This window comes from Schistocerca nitens, chromosome 2 (genome assembly GCF_023898315.1).
Source record: "Schistocerca nitens isolate TAMUIC-IGC-003100 chromosome 2, iqSchNite1.1, whole genome shotgun sequence".
Lineage (NCBI taxonomy): Eukaryota > Metazoa > Arthropoda > Insecta > Orthoptera > Acrididae > Schistocerca > Schistocerca nitens.
The window spans coordinates 103,113,950-103,133,578 of NC_064615.1; the positions used below are offsets into that span (position 1 = coordinate 103,113,950).

Here is a 19,629-nt window from a genome sequence, read left to right on the forward strand (position 1 = left end):
TAGGCTGAAGTATTAACATATTCATTAATTCCTTGTTGTTCCTTTGTATCTGATTGATTAAGTATTAATTAAAGAAAAAAAACAGTTTTGCTTACTTTCCTATTACTATTCTAAAGTAATACTTTCAACTCTTACAGACTACACATTTTACAGCAAGATTTATTTACCCTGCATTACTATTTTTCCTATTATGACCTCTACCAAATAATTACAAAACATGTAAGAAATGCATTTTGTAAAATATTTAAATCAGATTAATAAAAAAGATAATATCTGACACTGATTATAGTCAGTACCATAAACAAGTATGCTAAAATAGCTATGAAAACCAATTTTGATGCTTGCAGTTAAATGAAGAAATTATGTCAGAAAAATTTTATTTCACAATAATCTTGATGATAAATGTTATCTATCATTATTCTTCTTGTTATTTCTCCTTTCTTTCAGAGAGATTCAGTTCATATCCTCATACTCTTTTATACAATTGCCACACTAATATTACCATCCTCATAGTACGCAACATAGCCATTCATCATCACAGTTTTGTAGCACTTTAACTTATTCATGGAAAACCTTCACACAGCAATGATTATTTATGATTAGTCAGCCTTAAATCTTTGCAACAGTTAAACCACAAAATTTCTACTCCATTCTCTAACCTAAGAATGCTGTACTTCAGTGGTCTTATTTCCGTATGACCTAATGGCTAATGGAGTCCACAGTCAGGTGTAAAAAAATAGTTTTCCTATTTAAATTTTATCAAACACTGTATGCTAAAACACATTTTAACCACAAATAACATTTCTGAAACAGAGTTATACGAAATCCAGATTTTCTCTAGACTTGATAGCCTACGAGCTTTAAAAATCATATGTAATTCCACTGCAGTGATGGAGGACATTAATGTACTAAACTGAAGGTTTTCATTGTGACTCCTGAATCTCCATGAAATTCCAAGTGAACCCTGATCAATAAATGTTTGGATAACACAAATTTCATAATATATATCTGATGCTGCCCATTTTTTCCATCACTCAAATTGAACACTGTGATGGTTTACACTATTGAAAGCTAGCAAAGCCGTACTCTTCACCTCTTGTGCTGCTAACATCAAATTTGGCTCCTACCATATGTAGATTTGAAATGCACTATACCAAATTCAAAACTTCTTCAAACTTCACCACATTATACCACATTTTCAGTATTACAGAGTTTACCATCCAAACATAATTTCATATCATCTTTAAAGTTCCAGTACCAGAATGAGGCAACATCCCAAAGTAATAGCACTGTGTATTCAGTTTTTGGCCAATGCTCAGTTATGGGCAAACTGATTGATTGGAGAAGATCCGTATGGCATTTCCACGATGACATTCTTTAAATGCTTAACAACTGCTTTGCTTTATTTTTACAGAATGTCGTGATTTGCCATTTATGGAATGCAGAATTACTCTGGTCTTGATTGTATTGTTAATACTTGCTCTAGCACAAAATCGATAAATTTTCTTTGTTTACTGTGGCTATTAAAAGCTACACTATATACTGTTTCTTATTATCCTTTTTTTGTGGAGGTACCACACTTCCCTCTCTGTCATTACAATGATTACCTTAGGAATTTCATTCCAGGAATAGATCTGCCATTTCTGTGTAAATGCCCAGGTATGTCAATAGGTTTGGTGCAACTTTCAAAAACAAAAAGGTTATTCTCCACATGACATATAGTGGCAAGTACTCAAGAATAGATGGACACCTTGAACCTATCCCATCCATAGACCATATAAAAAGATAGCCATTCATATCAATGTACTAACAGAAAGGATTTGTATCTGCTTTTGTGTCAGTCTTCTTAGTTTACCATTTATAAATCTGCTACTGTATATGAAAGTTCTTTGGTCAAGTTACCAATCTATTCATAGTAGAAATATGAAACAAGTAGTGGTTATGGCCATAAACTGAAAGAGGCTGAGCCGAGTAAAAGCAAACTTTCAACTGACTGACAGGATAGACCACAACAAAGTTCATCAAACAACAAAGTCATTGAGATAAAGCTTTCCCTCAAAAGGAATCACTAAATATATGTCAAAACTATGTACGCTTTCTTTCCTTACAATGTGCGGAAGACACAGTTAACTTGTGCACTGTTCACGTTCTCTTGGATGTTTATGCAACCATTTAATAGTTACTAGGATTGTGCTATCATCTGATTAAGAGCCAACAGAACATCTGCCATACTCCATAAGGTATCACATTCCCCCGTAAAGTGCCACAACACACAATACAATGACTGTATGAATCTTTACACACACTTTTATAAATAGGAGATATTCATGTGATACTTCACACCACCTACTCATTTGAGTTGGCAGAGAAATCTTCCGCTACACGTCTTTTCTTTCTTCTTTCAGCTCTAATTAAGTTTTGTTCAGACTGCAATGGTTCTTATTAGTTTCAACATTTTTATGACATTGAGCTTCTATAGTACAGAGGAGGTATGTTTTAACTTGTAACAACTAAATAACTCCAAAAATTTGAATTGTACGAAAAAAATGCTTCAGATGAAAAGTTAATATTTTCAAAGGGGACATCTGTTTGTGCTAAGACTGGCTACCCCCAACCTTTTATTTTCAAATGGGAACCCCACCATTTTTATTTCAGATTCGGATTCTACACCAAAAAACACCTAGAGTTTGCCCGAAAGATTTTTTTCAATTCAAGGTAGATGGTGCTGTAATCGATAAAATTTAATTTTTTGGGTTATTGCAATTGAGAAGCAATGCATTTGATTCCACTTAACACTTGCGACAAGAATGTAAACTTTTTTGTTCTGAACAGTTGATATTTTTGTGAAAAATGTAATTTCATTTTGCAAATTTATTGAACAATAAAACTTTTATGGTTAAACATTTATATCTCTGGTTAATAATCTACTTTTAGTGTGATACAGGAACAATGAAGTGGATATAACAGTTTTCCATTCCCATTGGGGTGCTTGATTTTGGTGAGACCACTTGCCTCTCACCATTGGTGTGCTCAATTTTGGAGAGCCCCTGGCCTCTCACAATACTGAGGTGCTTGATTTGGGAGAGTCCCCTGGCCTCTCACCATTTTTGTAATTCACGATGAATCCTCAAACTGACAACCTTCCATTTCGACACATTTATTAATTCATGCTTCAAATTCATGCACACAACTTAAGAGCATATCTGCTGTAATTTTTGTATAAGCATTTTTGATACATTCTATCACATTCTATCGAGTAGTTGGTACTTCTGTATGTAATTTGTATTTAAGAAAACCTCACATGAAAAGATCCGGCAATTTAAGATCGAATGATCTGGTAGGCCACTTTACCAGATCACCACTACCGATCCAGCAACCACTGAAAACACAATTTACTACTTCTTGGGCTATTGCAGAGTTGTGTGCCAGACAACCATCATATTGAAACCACTTGTTCAGTTACACTATGATGCTACATTTTCCAACAGAATCAGTATCTCATCATGCAATAACTTATGATACTTTTCTCTGTTCAATGTGCCTTAAGAAACTAGGGGGTCAATTATTTTGTCACCTACCAACTGCACCAAATGTAAACAGACCAAGAACACTGATGATCAGTTTCACACGTCCAGTGCAGGTTTACTAAACTCCAAAAATGCATGTTAAGATGATTAACTTTACCACAGTTCATAAAAGTTGACTAATCAGAGAATAATTACTCAACAAAAGAATTGCGGGTCTTTTTGTAATCGCATGACTGTCTCCTTCCAAAAACCCTGTTTGATCCTGAAAATCATTCCCATGAAGTTATTGACGCATGGAGACAATGTATGGATGGTATTCGTGATGTTTTAGGGTTCCTAAAACACTTTGTGGGCGTGATTTATGACTGGTGAGATGTTTCTCGGGTATTTGCATGCGCATCATGAGCAACTAGTATTGCAATTTCATTATTGCTGTTCCTCGTAACTGTTGTTCTACAAGTTCTTTTCTTTTTAGGTGTCACACTTCCTTCAGTAGTAAAATGTTTTACAACATGATGAATAGTCGTACGAGATCATAGCCTGTTAAAAAACTTTCAGCATAAAGAGATACAGCAGCATACAAATTTCTTGTAGCCTCACCATAAGTTAAAGTTCTTTTGATTTTCACTTCTAAAGGAAAAACACCCATTACTTCAAATGTGCTAAGTTCAAATGTCTAACCACAGAAATTTTACTGTACAATCAAATCTGCAAAACTAAACTACATTTTTAACAAAAATATCAGCTGCTTAGAACAAAAAAGTTCACATTTTAATTGTAAACATAATTTAGAATGAAATGCGTAGGTTCTTAATTGCAATAATTGGAAAAATTTGAATTTTGTCAATTACAGTGCCATCTAACACAAACAGTTAAAAAAATGTTTTAGGGTAAACTACAGGTATTTTTTGGCATAAAATCCAAATCTATAAAAACGAAGGTTGTAACTTCACATTCTTCTTCAGTTTCTGAGCGGCTGAATTAATGTTAAGCTTGGGATCACTTCAGCCATTTGTTTTCATAAGTGCTGCCTAAATTTCGATCATTACAATTTTTAAAGCAAACACTTTTTCAATGCAATTCTCTTTCACCCAAATTCTGAGACCTTCATACCAGTAAAAATCCTTCTTCAATAGTTTTGTGTAAGGGCTGTTTATGTTTAGTCACTTTTGCAGCTCTAATTGACAACCAGTGATTCTGCTTTGAATTTGTCCTATCAAATGTCCAGTGCATACTGCATTCTGTTGCTATTGCTGACCATTTCTCAATTATGTAAAAAAATGTTAAAGGCTTCGCCAACCAGAATGTCGCTTTGAACACCAGTGTGTTTCCAATAGGCAAGGATTTACTGGACATCATATGTCCCTACCTTGTTCTAAACTTCGAATTGCATTAGCCAGATAGTTATAATGGGACCGAAAGCATTATTGTACTCCACAACTTGGCATGTTTCCCAATAACAAATTAGTTTAAGATATGAAGCAAGAAATAAGTGACAGAAAAAAATGCTACAACCAATTTGAGATTGAACCCCAGATCGATGGATTTGTAGTTTGGTATTTACCCACCAAATCATATACCATAAGTGTGTACAATAATGAACAAAATAAGGCATGTAAACTGTCTAATATGTCTTTGCTTCATAATTCAAACAATCACTTTGCAAATGACACAAATTTCTTATCAGTTCAAAGTCTTTAATGACAACTGAGCTGTTAAAAGGATCCAATAATTAAATGCAAAAAACACACAATAAATTCACAAAAGTTACAGAAATTAGAGCTCACCTGCTTCTCGTTCATGCTCTTTCATTTGTTCTATTCTCTCCCTTTTTGGTATGCGAAAAACTTCTTTAAGGCAGCTCCATTCATTTAACAGCCCTGAAGCCAACTTTATGAATGGCTGTATCCTATCCAAATTATTCTCTCTTATGTAATCTTCTGATTGACCACCTTTTTCTGGAGCTTCACCAAATCCCTCGTCATCTGATTCAGTACTCTTCTTTGCCAGAATGTCCGTCTCTGGAATTTCTGCCACAGCATCCACAACTTGCTTTTCATTCTCAATGTCTTGAATTGTTTCATCATAATCAATGCTAGGAGGTGATCCATGAGTTCTAGGCTTTGTGCGATCACATTCATTCATTCCCAGTTTCTTTGGACACCTAGCATTGGTATTTAATTTCAAAATCTGATTGGTGACACATTCTTCATCTGCAGAGAGCCTGTTCAAATAACACATCAGGTCACCCAAATATCAAAATAAACACAAAACTTATAAAATAATTCAGTTTATTAATAATACATCACTCAGTTTACGACAGACTGCAGAACGATTCTATAGCCACCAATATACATCACGTGTACGGACTGTGAAGACAAGATAAGATAAATCAGCACTCGCACGGAACCATATACCATATAGACAGTCATTTTTTGTTCCCTCTGTTTGCGAGTGGAAAAGGAAAGGTAATGAGTAGCACTGATATAAGGTACATTGTGCCATGCAAAATATTGTATGTGTAACGAATGTGCATGTAGAATCAAACAATGGGAAATCCATGATGGAAGATGACAATATTATGAAAAGACTAGTTACTACTCACCATATAGCAGAGATGTTGAGTCGCAGATAGGTACAACAAAACAACTGTCAGAAAGTAAGCTATTGGCCAAGTGGTCTCAGCAGCCAGAGACTGTGTGTGTGTATTTCCTATGAAGGCCTTGTCGGCTGAAAGCTTACTTTCTGACAGACGTTATGTGATGAGTAGGTAGATGTACAAGTTCGTAGGTCTACTGGTTACCTGATGGCTAACAAAAATCTGTTTCAAACAAGGAAGACAAAATTATTCTCCATTCACAGTGAAAATGAAGACTTCCTACTGGCTTGTGGAGGAAACTCGGCAGAAGTTAGAAATATTTAATCAGGAACGCTTCAATTGCACTTAAAATCAACTTGCTAAAGTTACCTGAGTAGCTTGCATCATATATACATCTCCAGGGAAGAAAATGTGGATCATTTATGTGGCAAACTTTACAGTACTGTCAGACACACACTAAATAAATGTGTGTTGTATAAAATATTGAAACATTGGAAATATGTGCCATGGTTCAAAAGCATCATTAAGAAATTACAATAAAACAGACAGAACCTTAGAATAGATTCAAATGAAGTGAAGGTCTAACAAAGAAATAGAAAATTACTGAAGTCAAAATAAGTGTACAGATAGATATGAAAATGCCTTCAATGATGTGACAGCAAAACCTCTGTACATCAAATTTTCATACACCTTGACAAGTTTTGTTTTAACATAAAGCTAACTTGTTCATTATACAGGAACCATTAGCGAAGATCATAAACTGAAGCTATTTTCCTCCTGGTATTGTCTTCTATATGTGGAAGTTTTCTTCTAAGGTAAGGTTTTGGAACAATATGTGGGTGGTTTTTAATATTTTTCAATGTGTTGTCCTTAAGTTAGGTGAAGGTTATACGTCATAAAGTGGGCAGCAGTTATGCTATGTGAACTTTAATTTTTCAAGTACTCTAACAAGTTCTGAATGTCCTATTTTAAAATTTCTGCATATCTGTTCTATGCATACTGCCTGACAAAAGTTGCATGTAAGTCGGTATATGCCTGGTGCGAGTACTGTGGGAGTACTACAACAATAGATGAGCTTGTAGATGATGTCAGATACTATGAAAATAACTACATAATTGTGAAATATAGTCATGAAACCCTTTCATGCAATAAAATTACATTTATAGATAAAGTGATTTGTTAACTAGCCGACCAAGCTCACAATAACATCATTTTGTTGCAGATGGAAAGCTATATAATATTATATCATAACAGTCTAGAAAATGAGGTAGCAACTGTTCTTGCTTAAAACACGTTTGCATTTTATACAACTGAATAAAAGTATGCACTGGTGGCACAAAGGTGGTGTAACATATATGGCCATTAAAAAGAACAGTTGCTTGCCTAATAGGTAGACTTTAATCTCCATAATTTAGTCTGTATAAAAACCAAATGATTGTAAGTGCTGTTTCTATTGTTGTTGTGCTCTTAAGTAGTGGTTTGATGCAGCCCTCTATCCTTGTCTGATCTCTCTCTAGCACCTTCTTTAACACATGTTGTGCCACGAATATCTTTTTTCACTAATTCTGTTCAGTACCTTCTTATTAGTTATTCAATCCACTCAATTTATTTTTCATCATTCTTCTGTAGCACCACATTTCAAAAGCTTCAACTCTCTTCAAATGGTTCAAATGGCTCTGAGCACTATGGGACTTAACATCTGTGGTCATCAGTCCCCTAGAACTTAGAACTACTTAAACCTACTTAACCTAAGGACATCACACACATCCATGCCCGAGGCAGGATTCGAACCTGCGACCGTAGCATTCAACTCTCTTCTTGTGTGAAATGTTTCTTACACATTTTTCACTTCCTTACAAGGCTATCTCTTTCAGGGGCAGTGGTTATCAATGTTAACCACACATTTTTGACTCTTTGAGGGGCAGGAAATGAAAACAAGTGATTTGTCAAAATTATAAAACTTCTTACCAAACAAAACAATTTATTTAAATACAATTTTACAACATTTTGCTTACTTTTTTAAATACAGTCAATTAAATTGTGGTTACCTCTGTTAACCACCGCCCATAATACTCATTCTTATTTGTTGAGAAACTTTGAGAGGCAAAATTTTGAACAGTTTTATTATGAAATTATTTACACAAACCACTCAAAAGTACATCCTTATTGAGAATGAAATGTTTGAAAGCAAGTTCTCCCTTTTCGTAGACAAAGCGGCACATTACATGAAGAACACACCCACACTGTTATAACAGGGACAGCACGTGTGCTGCATACTGCCCATCATCTTGATGTGGCCTGTTTTGGCTGATGTGCACTACCTTCCAATATGATTTGTTTGTCCACGTGTGGTTTATGTTTACTGAGAGTTACGCTCTTCCCTTTTTGACCTAAGCTACTGTGATGGACAATTGCCTCGGCAAGCAGTACTTTGTACGCTTTCCTTCGGAAGGCTTTATTTGTGAATTGTTCCATTTCAATTTCTTTGTGTATGATAAACACACTCACTACAAACATATCAATAAAGTGGAAAAAAAGCCTATGCCACCATTTTTTACTTTCGCGATCACAACCACAGTCTCCTTTTAGACAATCAAAATTGTCAACAAAATGCCTGTTATAGTCACTCAATACATGGGGACATGCCACTACAGTAGTTGATCCATCTTTTACCTTCCTATTTACACTTGTGGTGTCACTAGGATCATGCATAGTAAGAGATCAAATTCACAGCTCGTTTGTCCATCCACTTGTAAAATGCTACACCATGATCGCTGACTTTGCTCTCAAAGTCTCCTCGTTTCTTCTTTTTATCTTCCTTCAGTTTTTGGAGGAATTTACGTATAGAGTTCACAGTTCCAACTGCAAATGTTTTCTGGGCTTTTAGTAGGACAAAAAGATTATAAGATGTGAAGAAATTATCCATGAAAACAATATGATTTTTGCCATAAAGTTCTTCACATAAATCTGTTACTACCCGTGCACCCAATCCAGTTCAAACTGCTCTGTGGCTAATATTCCAGTATAAATTTGGAGCTTCAATTATATGCAGATTCATCACACAGTATCCACATTTTATAGTCTCTTTTCACAGGCTTGTCCCTCATGTATTGCTTCATTGAGTTCTGCCTTTAAATTTCACCACTGACTCATCAATTGCTACTTTTTGATGAGGCTGATAGCATTGTGCTAACCTTTTATTCAACACTTCAACAAGAGGCCTTATTTTAAAAAGCTTTTCAAAATTGGCCTGTCCCTTTTAGGCATCATCGAGAATCAATATGACTGAGGAGAAAACTGAATCGTTTTACAGTAATGAAGTCACATATATAGGACTCAAATAAATCTGGAGATGAAGACCAATAATCTCGATAACTTGGTAATTTTGTTGACACTCATAAATAAATTTATGTGTAAGAAAACCCTTATCTCATCTTCAGTAGTTGGGATGAAAGGCTTTCCTTTTTGTGTGGCATATAAATTGGTGTGAAATATAGTATGTTTCACCATTTCATCAGTAAAAAATTCGCAAAATATTTTATGTGGTGATGGATTTGACATCTCTGTAAAAACAGCTGTAGGGCCAATTTTTTCCACAAAATTAGGCAGTGCTTCAACTTTGAAATTTTGGCTCCATTGTGGAGAATCATCCTGAACAATGCGTACACTTCCAGATTCACCAGAGGTACCAGAACAATTTGGGGTGTTTGGCTGTATATGTGAAGAACTAACTGTCACAGATGTTATTGCTTTAGCCAGTGGTGATTTCAAACTTCTTGGCATGGACAGAGAAAGTGATTCAGAGGCTGAAGAATCATCATTTGATGGAATTTTAGCCATTCAAGGTTGTTTATTATAGCACAAGTGATGATTACTTTCTGGTAAATTATCATCTGCTTCATTGCAACTCTCTTCAGAACATGATAACAGAATATCATCACAGTCGGGTTCATATGTAGGATCAATGTCAGAGTCTTCAAACAAACATATTTCACTATCTGAGTCTGATGGAAGGTCCTCGAAAAGTAGTTTTCTTATTTCGTCATAACTAAGTCACATCCTAGCCATACTGAATGAAAGCTGTATCCCAATTGCGTGGTGGTTGGCAGCGGTAATCTAGATTAAAGTAACAAAAATATGAAATAAACAAACTTGCTTCACGTAACTATTGCACTGAAGGTCATTGTTGTTGTTGCTGTGGTCTTCAGTCCTGAGACTGGTTTGATGCATCTCTCCATGTTACTCTATCTTGTGCAAGCTTCTTCATCTCCCAGTACCTACTGCAACCTACATCCTTCTGAATCTGCTTAGTGTATTCATCTCTTGGTCTCCCTCTACGATTTTTACCCTCCACGCTGCCCTCCAATGCTAAATTTGTGATCCCTTGATGCCTCAAAAAATGTCCTACCAACCGATCCCTTCTTCTAGTCAAGTTGTGCCACAAACTTCTCTTCTCCCCAATCCTATTCAATACCTCCTCATTAGTTACGTGATCTACCCACCTTATCTTCAGCATTCTTCTGTAGCACCACATTTCGAAAGCTTCTATTCTCTTCTTGTCCAAACTGGTTATCGTCCATGTTTCACTTCCATACATGGCTACACTCCATACAAATACTTTCAGAAACGACTTCCTGACACTTAAATCTATACTAGATGTTAACAAATTTCTCTTCTTCAGAAACGATTTCCTTGCCATTGCCAGTCTACATTTAATATCCTCTCTACCTCGACCATCATCAGTTATTTTACTCCCTAAATAGCAAAACTCCTTTACTACTTTAAGTGTCTCATTTCCTAATCTCATCCCCTCAGCATCACCCGATTTAATTTGACTACATTCCATTATCCTCGTTTTGCTTTTGTTGATGTTCATCTTATATCCTCCTTTCAAGACACTGTCCATTCTGTTCAACTGCTCTTCCAAGTCCTTTGCTGTCTCTGACAGAATTACAATGTCATCGGCGAACCTCAAAGTTTTTACTTCTTCTCCATGAATTTTAATACCTACTCCGAATTTTTCTTTTGTTTCCATTACTGCTTGCTCAATATACAGATTGAATAACATCGGGGAGAGGCTAGAACCCTGTCTTACTCCCTTCCCAACCACTGCTTCCCTTTCACGTCCCTCGACTCTTATAACTGCCATCTGGTTTCTGTACAAATTGTAAATAGCCTTTCGCTCCTTGTATTTTACCCCTGCCACCTTCAGAATTTGAAAGAGGGTATTCCAGTTAACGTTGTCAAAAGCTTTCTCCAAGTCTACAAATGCTAGAAACGTAGGTTTGCCTTTTCTTAATCTTTCTTCTAAGATACGTCGTAAGGTTAGTATTGCCTCACGTGTTCCAACATTTCTACGGAATCCAAACTGATCTTCCCCGAGGTCCGCTTCTACCAGTTTTTCCATTCGTCTGTAAAGAATTCGTGTTAGTATTTTGCAGCTGTGACTTATTAAACTGATAGTTCGGTAATTTTCACATCTGTCAACACCTGCTTTCTTTGGGATTGGAATTACTATATTCTTCTTGAAGTCTATGGGTATTTCGCCTGTCTCATACATCTTGCTCACCAGATGGTAGAGTTTTGTCATGACTGGCTCTCCCAAGGCCATCAGTAGTTCTAATGGAATGTTGTCTACTCCCGGGGCCTTGTTTCGACTCAGGTCTTTCAGTGCTCTGTCAAACTCTTCACGCAGTATCTTATCTCCCATTTCATCTTCCTCTACATCCTCTTCCATTTCCATAATATTGTCCTCAAGTACATCGCCCTTGTATAAACCCTCTATATACTCCTTCCACCTTTCTGCCTTCACTTCTTTGCTTAGAACTGGGTTGCCATCTGAGCTCTTGATATTCATACAAGTGGTTCTCTTCTCTCCAAAGGTCTCTCTAATTTTCCTGTAGGCAGTATCTATCTTACCCCTAGTGAGACAAGCCTCTACATCCTTACATTTGTCCTCTAGCCATCCCTGATTAGACATTTTGCACTTCCATGTCGATCTCATTTTTGAGACGTTTGTATTCCTTTTTGCCTGCTTCATTTACTGCATTTTTATATTTTCTCCTTTCATCAATTAAATTCAATATTTCTTCTGTTACCCAAGGATTTCTATTAGCCCTCGTCTTTTTACCAACTTGATCCTCTGCTGCCTTCATTACTTCATCCCTCAGAGCTACCCATTCTTCTTCTACTGTATTTCTTTCCCCCATTCCTGTCAATTGTTCCCTTATGCTCTCCCTGAAACTCTCTACAACCTCTGGTTCTTTCAGTTTATCCAGGTCCCATCTCCTTAAATTACCACCTTTTTGCAGTTTCTTCAGTTTCAATCTGCAGTTCATAACCAATAGATTGTGGTCAGAATCCACATCTGCCCCTGGAAATGTCTTACAATTTAAAACGTGGTTCCTAAATCTCTGTCTTACCATTATATAATCTATCTGATACCTTTTAGTATCTCCAGGATTCTTCCAGGTATACAACCTTCGTTTATGATTCTTGAACCAAGTGTTAGCTATGATTAAGTTATGCTCTGTGCAAAATTCTACAAGGCGGCTTCCTCTTTCATTTCTTCCCCCCCAATCCATATTCACCTACTATGTTTCCTTCTCTCCCTTTTCCTACTGACGAATTCCAGTCACCCATGACTATTAAATTTTCGTCTCCCTTCACTACCTGAATAATTTCTTTTATCTCGTCATACATTTCATCAATTTCTTCATCATCTGCAGAGCTAGTTGGCATATAAACTTGTACTACTGTAGTAGGCATGGGCTTTGTGTCTATCTTGGCCACAATAATGCGTTCACTATGTTGTTTGTAGTAGCTAACCCGCACTCCTATTTTTTTTATTTATCAAACCTACTCCTGCATTACCCCTATTTGATTTTGTATTTATAACCCTGTAATTGCCTGACCAAAAGTCTTGTTCCTCCTGCCACCGAACTTCACTAATTCCCACTATATCTAACTTTAACCTATCCATTTCCATTTTTAAATTTTCTAATCTACCTGCCCGATTAAGGGATCTGACATTCCACGCTCCGATCCGTAGAATGCCAGTTTTCTTTCTCCTGATAACGACGTCCTCTTGAGTAGTCCCCGCCCGGAGATCCGAATGGGGGACTATTTTACCTCCGGAATATTTTACCCAAGAGGACGCCATCATCATTTAATCATACAGAAAAGCTGCATGCCCTCGGGAAAAATTACGGCTGTAGTTTCCCCTTGCTTTCAGCCGTTCGCAGTACCAGCACAGCAAGGCTATTTTGGTTAGTGTTACAAGGCCAGGTCAGTCAATCATCCAGACTGTTGCCCCTGCAACTACTGAAAAGGCTGCTGCCCCTCTTCAGGAACCACATGTTTGTCTGGCCTCTCAACAGATACCCCTCCGTTGTGGTTGCACCTACGGTACGGCTATCTGTATCGCTGAGGCACGCAAGCCTCCCCACCAACGGCAAGGTCCATGGTTCATGGGGGAAGTGAAGGTCATTAGTATGAACTAAATTTACCTATGAAAATACTTACTTGGAAATGAAAGTAGTATATATATGCCAAATTTGTTCTTCAAAACATACACCAACTAAACGGCACAAAACTGCTGCAAGGCAACAAAAAAATTGTGCTGTACCAACAATAGGAAAGCAAAATGCGTGATACCCAATGCCGTGCCATCTAGGGAGAACTCCCTCAAGAAACTGTGTGGCTCACAGTGACAACTGCTGCCCCAATCGGTCACCAGGTGTTGTAAAATAGGTGGTTAACACCGATAACCACCACCCTTGAAAGAGATAATGCCTTGTGATAGTCACTGCCCCTGAAAGAGCTGTACTCCAGACAAATGCATCCGGTAAAGACTTTGTAACATTTAAATTTACATTCAGTGTCAAAGAGTTTCCCTTTTCCATAAATGCTGTGCTTGCTTCTGACAGTGTGCATTTTCCTAATAATTACTCATATAATGAATTACTTAGGAATAAAGGCGATGACTCACCCAAAGGCAGTGGTGCTGCGTTGTCGATAGGCACACAAACAAAAGGTACAGAGCTTGGCTAGCTTTTGGAATGCACTTCCTTTTTCTAGCTGTAAGAAAAACATGCACGCGCGCACGCGCACACACACACGCACGCACATGCGCGCGCGCGCGCGCGCACACACACACACACACACCCCTGTCTACCTACATTGTGCTCAGTCAACTGCCAGCTCTTTATTGGCCCACAATGAGTGTACTGGGGTGAAGCTGGGGTGGGGAGTGGGATGGGATGAGGGGTGGAGAGAGACTGGCAGTCAACTGAGCACAATGTAGGGAGAATGGTGTGTGCACGTGAGTGAGTGAGTGAGTGAGAGAGAGAGAGAGAGAGAGTGTGTGTGTAGAGAGAGAGAGAGAGAGAGAGAGAGAGAGAGATTTTTTTTCTACAGCTAGAACCCGCCTCGCTGCCTCCCGCCTCTCTCCATCCCTCATCTCACCCCACCACACCCCCAGCTCACCCCAGTACGCTCACTGATTGAATACAAAGTAGGGAGACAGGTGTGTGTGTGTGTGTGTGTGTGTGTGTGTGTGTGTGTGCGTGCGTGCCACACCCCCAGCTCACCCCAGTACGCTCACTGATTGAATACAAAGTAGGGAGACAGGTTTGTGTGTGTGTGTGTGTGTGTGTGTGTGTGTGTGTGCGTGCGTGCGTGCGTGCGTGCGTGCATGCATGCATGCATGCATGCGTGTGTGCACGCGCGCGCCAGTTTTTCCTACATCTACAAATCCCTTCCCTGCCTCCCGCCTCTCTCCATCCCTCACCCACCACAGTCCAGCCCAGCCCAGCCCAGCCCAGCCCAGCCCAGCCCAGCCCAGCCCAGCCCAGCCCACACGCTATCTCATCCCAAGACACTCACCATGGGCCAGTGAAGAGCTGGCAGTCGATTGTGCACAATGTAGGGAGAAAGGCATGCGCATGCGTATGCACGTGTGTGTGTGTGTGTGTGTGTGTGTGTGTGTGTGTGTTTCCTACAGCTATTATAAGCTAGCCAAGCTCTGTACCTTTTGTTGGTGTGCCTATCGATGACACAGCACTTCTGCCTTTCAGTGAGTTGTCTCTTTTATTTCTAAATAATCCATAATAATCAACCAGAATTTTCTGTAAATTAATAATTCATATCAGTATTTTTCACTATTAAACTGGCAGCCCAGTACTCACATCTACCAGCACCTGAATTCCTTAAAGTCTGAGAGCATTTCAACTGTGTCACATATACTGCACATCAGGCAGAATAGTTTTGTCATGGCTACCTCTTGCAAGGGCCTCAATAATTATGAGGGAATGTCATCCAATTCACTGATCTTGATTGTACTTAGGCCTTTCAGTGCACTATCAAATTATTCTCACATATCAACAAAAATAATTAATTTTTGAAAATGTAATATAGTTGGGCAGATAAATAAATCTACTTCCCAAGCAGCAGCTGGAAAAACATAGATAAAAGTTATGAATATACAGGGTGATTCAAAAAGAATACCACAACTTTAAAAATGTATATTTAATGAAAGAAACATAATATAACCTTCTGTTATACATCTTTACAAAGAGTATTTAAAAAGGTTTTTTTTTCACTCAAAAACAAGTTCAGAGATGTTCAATATGGCCCCCTCCAGACACTCGAGCAATATCAACCCGATACTCCAACTCGTTCCACACTCTCTGTAGCATATCAGGCGTAACAGTTTGGATAGCTGCTGTTATTTCTCGTTTCAAATCATCAATGGTGGCTGGGAGAGGTGGCCGAAACACCATATCCTTAACATACCCCCATAATAAAAAATCGCAGGGGGTAAGATCAGGGCTTCTTGGAGGCCAGTTATGAAGTGCTCTGTCACGGGCTGCCTGGCGGCCGATCCATCGCCTCGGGTAGTTGACGTTCAGGTAGTTACGGGCAGATAAGTGCCAATGTGGTGGCGCTCCATCCTGCTGAAATATGAATTGTTGTGCTTCTTGTTCGAGCTGAGGGAACAGCCAATTCTCTAACATCTCCAGATACTGCAGTCCAGTTACAGTAGCACCTTCGAAGAAAAAGGGACCAAAAACTTTATTGGCTGAAATGGCACAGAAAACGTTCACCTTAGGCGAGTCACGTTCATACTGAGTTGTTTCCCGCGGATTCTCAGTGCCCATATACAGACATTGTGACGGTTGACTTTCCCGTTAGTGTGGAAAGTTGCTTCATCACTAAACACAATCTTTGAAACGAAAGATTCATCTGTTTCCATTTGAGCAAGGATAAAATCACAGAAATCGATTCTTTTAATCTTATCAGCTGCAGACAGTGCTTGAACCAATTTCAGACGATAAGGTTTCATAACTAACCTTTTTCGTAGGACTCTCCATACAGTTGATTGTGGAATTTGCAGCTCTCTGCTAGCTCTGCGAGTCGATTTTCCTAGGCTGCGAACAAATGCTTGCTGGATGAGTGCTACATTTTCATCACTCGTTCTCGGCTGTCCAGAACTTTTCCCTTTGCACAAACACCCATCCTCTGTAAACTGTTTATACCAACGTTTAATACACCACCTATCAGGAGGTTTAACACCATACTTCGTTCGAAATGCACGCTGAAAAACTGTCGTCGGTTCACTTCTGCCGTACTCAATAACACAAAAAGCTTTCTGTTGAGCGGTCGCCATCTTAGCATCAACTGACGCTGATGCCTAGTCAACAGCGCCTCAAGCGAACAAATGTACAACTAAATGAAACTTTATAGCTCCCTTAATTCGCCGACAGATAGTGCTTAGCTCTGCCTTTTGTCGTTGCAGAGTTTTAAATTCCTAAAGTTGTGGTATTCTTTTTGAATCACCCTGTATATGCAAGCTTACGGAGCCAGTGGCTCCTTCTTCTGGCAGAAGGATTGAAGGGGAATGAAGACAGATGAAGGAAAAGGACTGGTGAGGTTTATGAACTGGGATGAGTTACATGAAAGTCACCTGGGCACCTTTTCCTTGTTCCCTCTTCCTTCTCCTTCAACCCTTCTGCCAGAAGGAGCCATTCACTCCAAAAGCTTGCACATTTCCATAACTTTTATAACTTTTTACTCCTGCAGCCATTTTTTACTATCAAATTATTCTCACTGTTGTTATATCTCTCATCTCACTTTTATTTACTACTTCTTCCATTTCCACACCACTGTCTTCATGGTCATTTCCCCTGTACAGCCCTTCAGTATACTCCTCCCATCTTTCAGTTTTTCCTTCTTTGCTTGGTACTGGATTGCAATCTGAGCTTTTGATATTGATACCACTGCTTCTTTTTTCTCCAAAGATTCCTTTATTTTCCTATAGACAGTATCCATCTTTCCCCCAGTCATTCACCTTTCCACAATCTTGCATCTGTCTTCCTCCATACCTGCTTAGCCATTTTGCCCTTTCCAATTTCAGTTTTTATACATCTGTCCTCACTTTCACCAACCTCATTTGCTGCTTTCACTTATTTTCCCCTTCCATCAATCAAATTCAATGTCTCGTGCATTATTCAAGAATTTCTACTGGGCCTTGTCTTTTCACATATTTGATCTTCTGATGCCCTCTCTCAAAGCTATCCAATCATCATCTAATTTAAACAATGGAATATCCAGTTTGGAATATCAACAAGATTTTGTAAAGGATAGACTGCTACTCACTGTAAAGATGACACACTGAGTTACAGCCAATCACAATGAAAAGGCTGTTGCACAAACTGAGCTTTCAGCCAGCAGAACAGGAGAGGGAACAGAGAAGGGGAAAAGACAGGTGGTCACATATTTGATCTTCTGATACCCTCTCTCAAAGCTATCCAATCATCATCTAATTTAAACAATGGAATATCCAGGTTGGAATATCAACAACATTTTGTAAAGGATAGACTGCTACTCACTGTAAAGATGACACACTGAGTTACAGCCAATCACAATGAAAAGGCTGTTGCACAAACTGAGCTTTCAGCCAGCAGAACACGAGAGGGAACAGAGAAGGGGAAAAGACAGGTGGTTGCATTGGCAGGGGTGGTACACAATGAAGGGGAGGGGATGTGAACTGGAAGGAGGTGGATAGGACAGAAGGGATGGAAACTGTTGGATGGAATTTGTGGAGACAGAAGTCACTGTAGGTTGACACTGGGATAATTTCGGGAGCGGAAGAAGTATCGACTCCCATCCGCACATTTCAGAAAACCTGGTGTGTGTGTGTGTGGGGGGGGGGGGGGGGGGGGAGGATTCAAATGGCTCAGGTTGTGAAGCAGCCACTTAAATCAAGCATGTTATGTTCAGCTGTACTTAGTGCCCAAAGGTAGTCCACTGTCCTCTTGGCCACAGTTTGGTGGTGGTCATTCATCCTGGTGGACAGCTAGTTGGTAGTCATACCAACATAAAAAGCTGTGCAATGATTGCAGTAGAGCCAGTATATGACGCAGCTGCTTTCATAGGTGGCCAGGCCTCTGTTGGTGTGGGATAAGCCTGTGATAGGACTGGAACAGGATGTGCACCCAGGTCTTCCAAAGGGATATGATTCCTGTGGCATGGGGTTGGGACTGGGAGTAGCATAGGGATGGATTAGGAGCTTGTGGAGGTTGGGTGGGTCACAGAACACCACTTTCAGAGGGGTGAAAAGATCCTTGAGTAGGATGACTGTCATTTCAGGACATGATGACAAATAATCAAAGCCCTAAATAGTTGTGGTTCAGTTGTTCCATTCTGGAGATGTACTGGGTGATGAAGGAGGTGTTCCTTTGTGGCTGCATCTTGGGGGTTGTGGGAGGATTGAGTGTGTTTGAGGATATGACGTGGGAAATCTGCTTGTGGACTAGGTTTTGGGAGTACTGCCTGTCTGTGCAGACCTTTGTGAAACCTTCAGTATACTGGGCAAGAGAGTTCTCGCCACTGCAGATTATATCAGCCAACGGTGGTGGGAGGGATTTTTTGATGTGGAAGTGATGGCAGCAGTCAAAATGCAGGTACTGTTGGTAGTTGGTAGGTTTAATGTGGACAGAGGTGTGGATGGAGTCATCAGAGAGGAGGTGGTCCATGTCCAAAAAGGTGGCACTGGGATGACAACCATCTTGTGAAGCAGAAGGGAGAGAAAGTGTTGAGGTTGTGAAGGAATGAGGAAAGGTGTCTCGAACCCAAGTCCAGATCATGGAGGTATCATCAATGAACCTGAACTTGGAACCCGACCAGGGGTTTGGAGTCTTGGGAGACTAGGATGGTTTCCTCTAGATGGCCTATAAACAGATTGGCATAGGGGAGTGTCCTGTGGGTGACTACGGCTGTGCCACAGATTTTTTATGCACCTTCCCTTCAAAGGAGAAGTAGTTGTGTGTTATTATAAAGTTAGTCAGGTGAATGAGGTAGTGGGTTTGGAGACTGAAGAAGATTAGAAAAGTTACTGTTCAATAGCAGCAAGGCCATGGGTATATTGAAAGTTGGTGTATATGGAAGTAGGGTCAATACTGATGAATAGGGATTCTGGGGATAAAGGCGTGAGGATGGTGA

The 19,629-nt window shown here is 39.2% G+C and overlaps 1 protein-coding gene across 7 annotated transcripts in view; it reads right to left on the bottom strand.

The window, feature by feature from the left end:
- LOC126235770 (uncharacterized) overlaps positions 1-19,629 on the bottom strand; it is a 272,353-nt gene that overhangs the window by 131,018 nt on the left and 121,706 nt on the right. For all 7 annotated transcript variants that reach the window (XM_049944566.1, XM_049944568.1, XM_049944570.1 and 4 more), the window contains exon 10: positions 5,315-5,751. In XM_049944566.1, the coding sequence (XP_049800523.1) occupies positions 5,315-5,751 (437 nt within the window). The remainder of the gene's footprint in view (positions 1-5,314; positions 5,752-19,629) is intronic.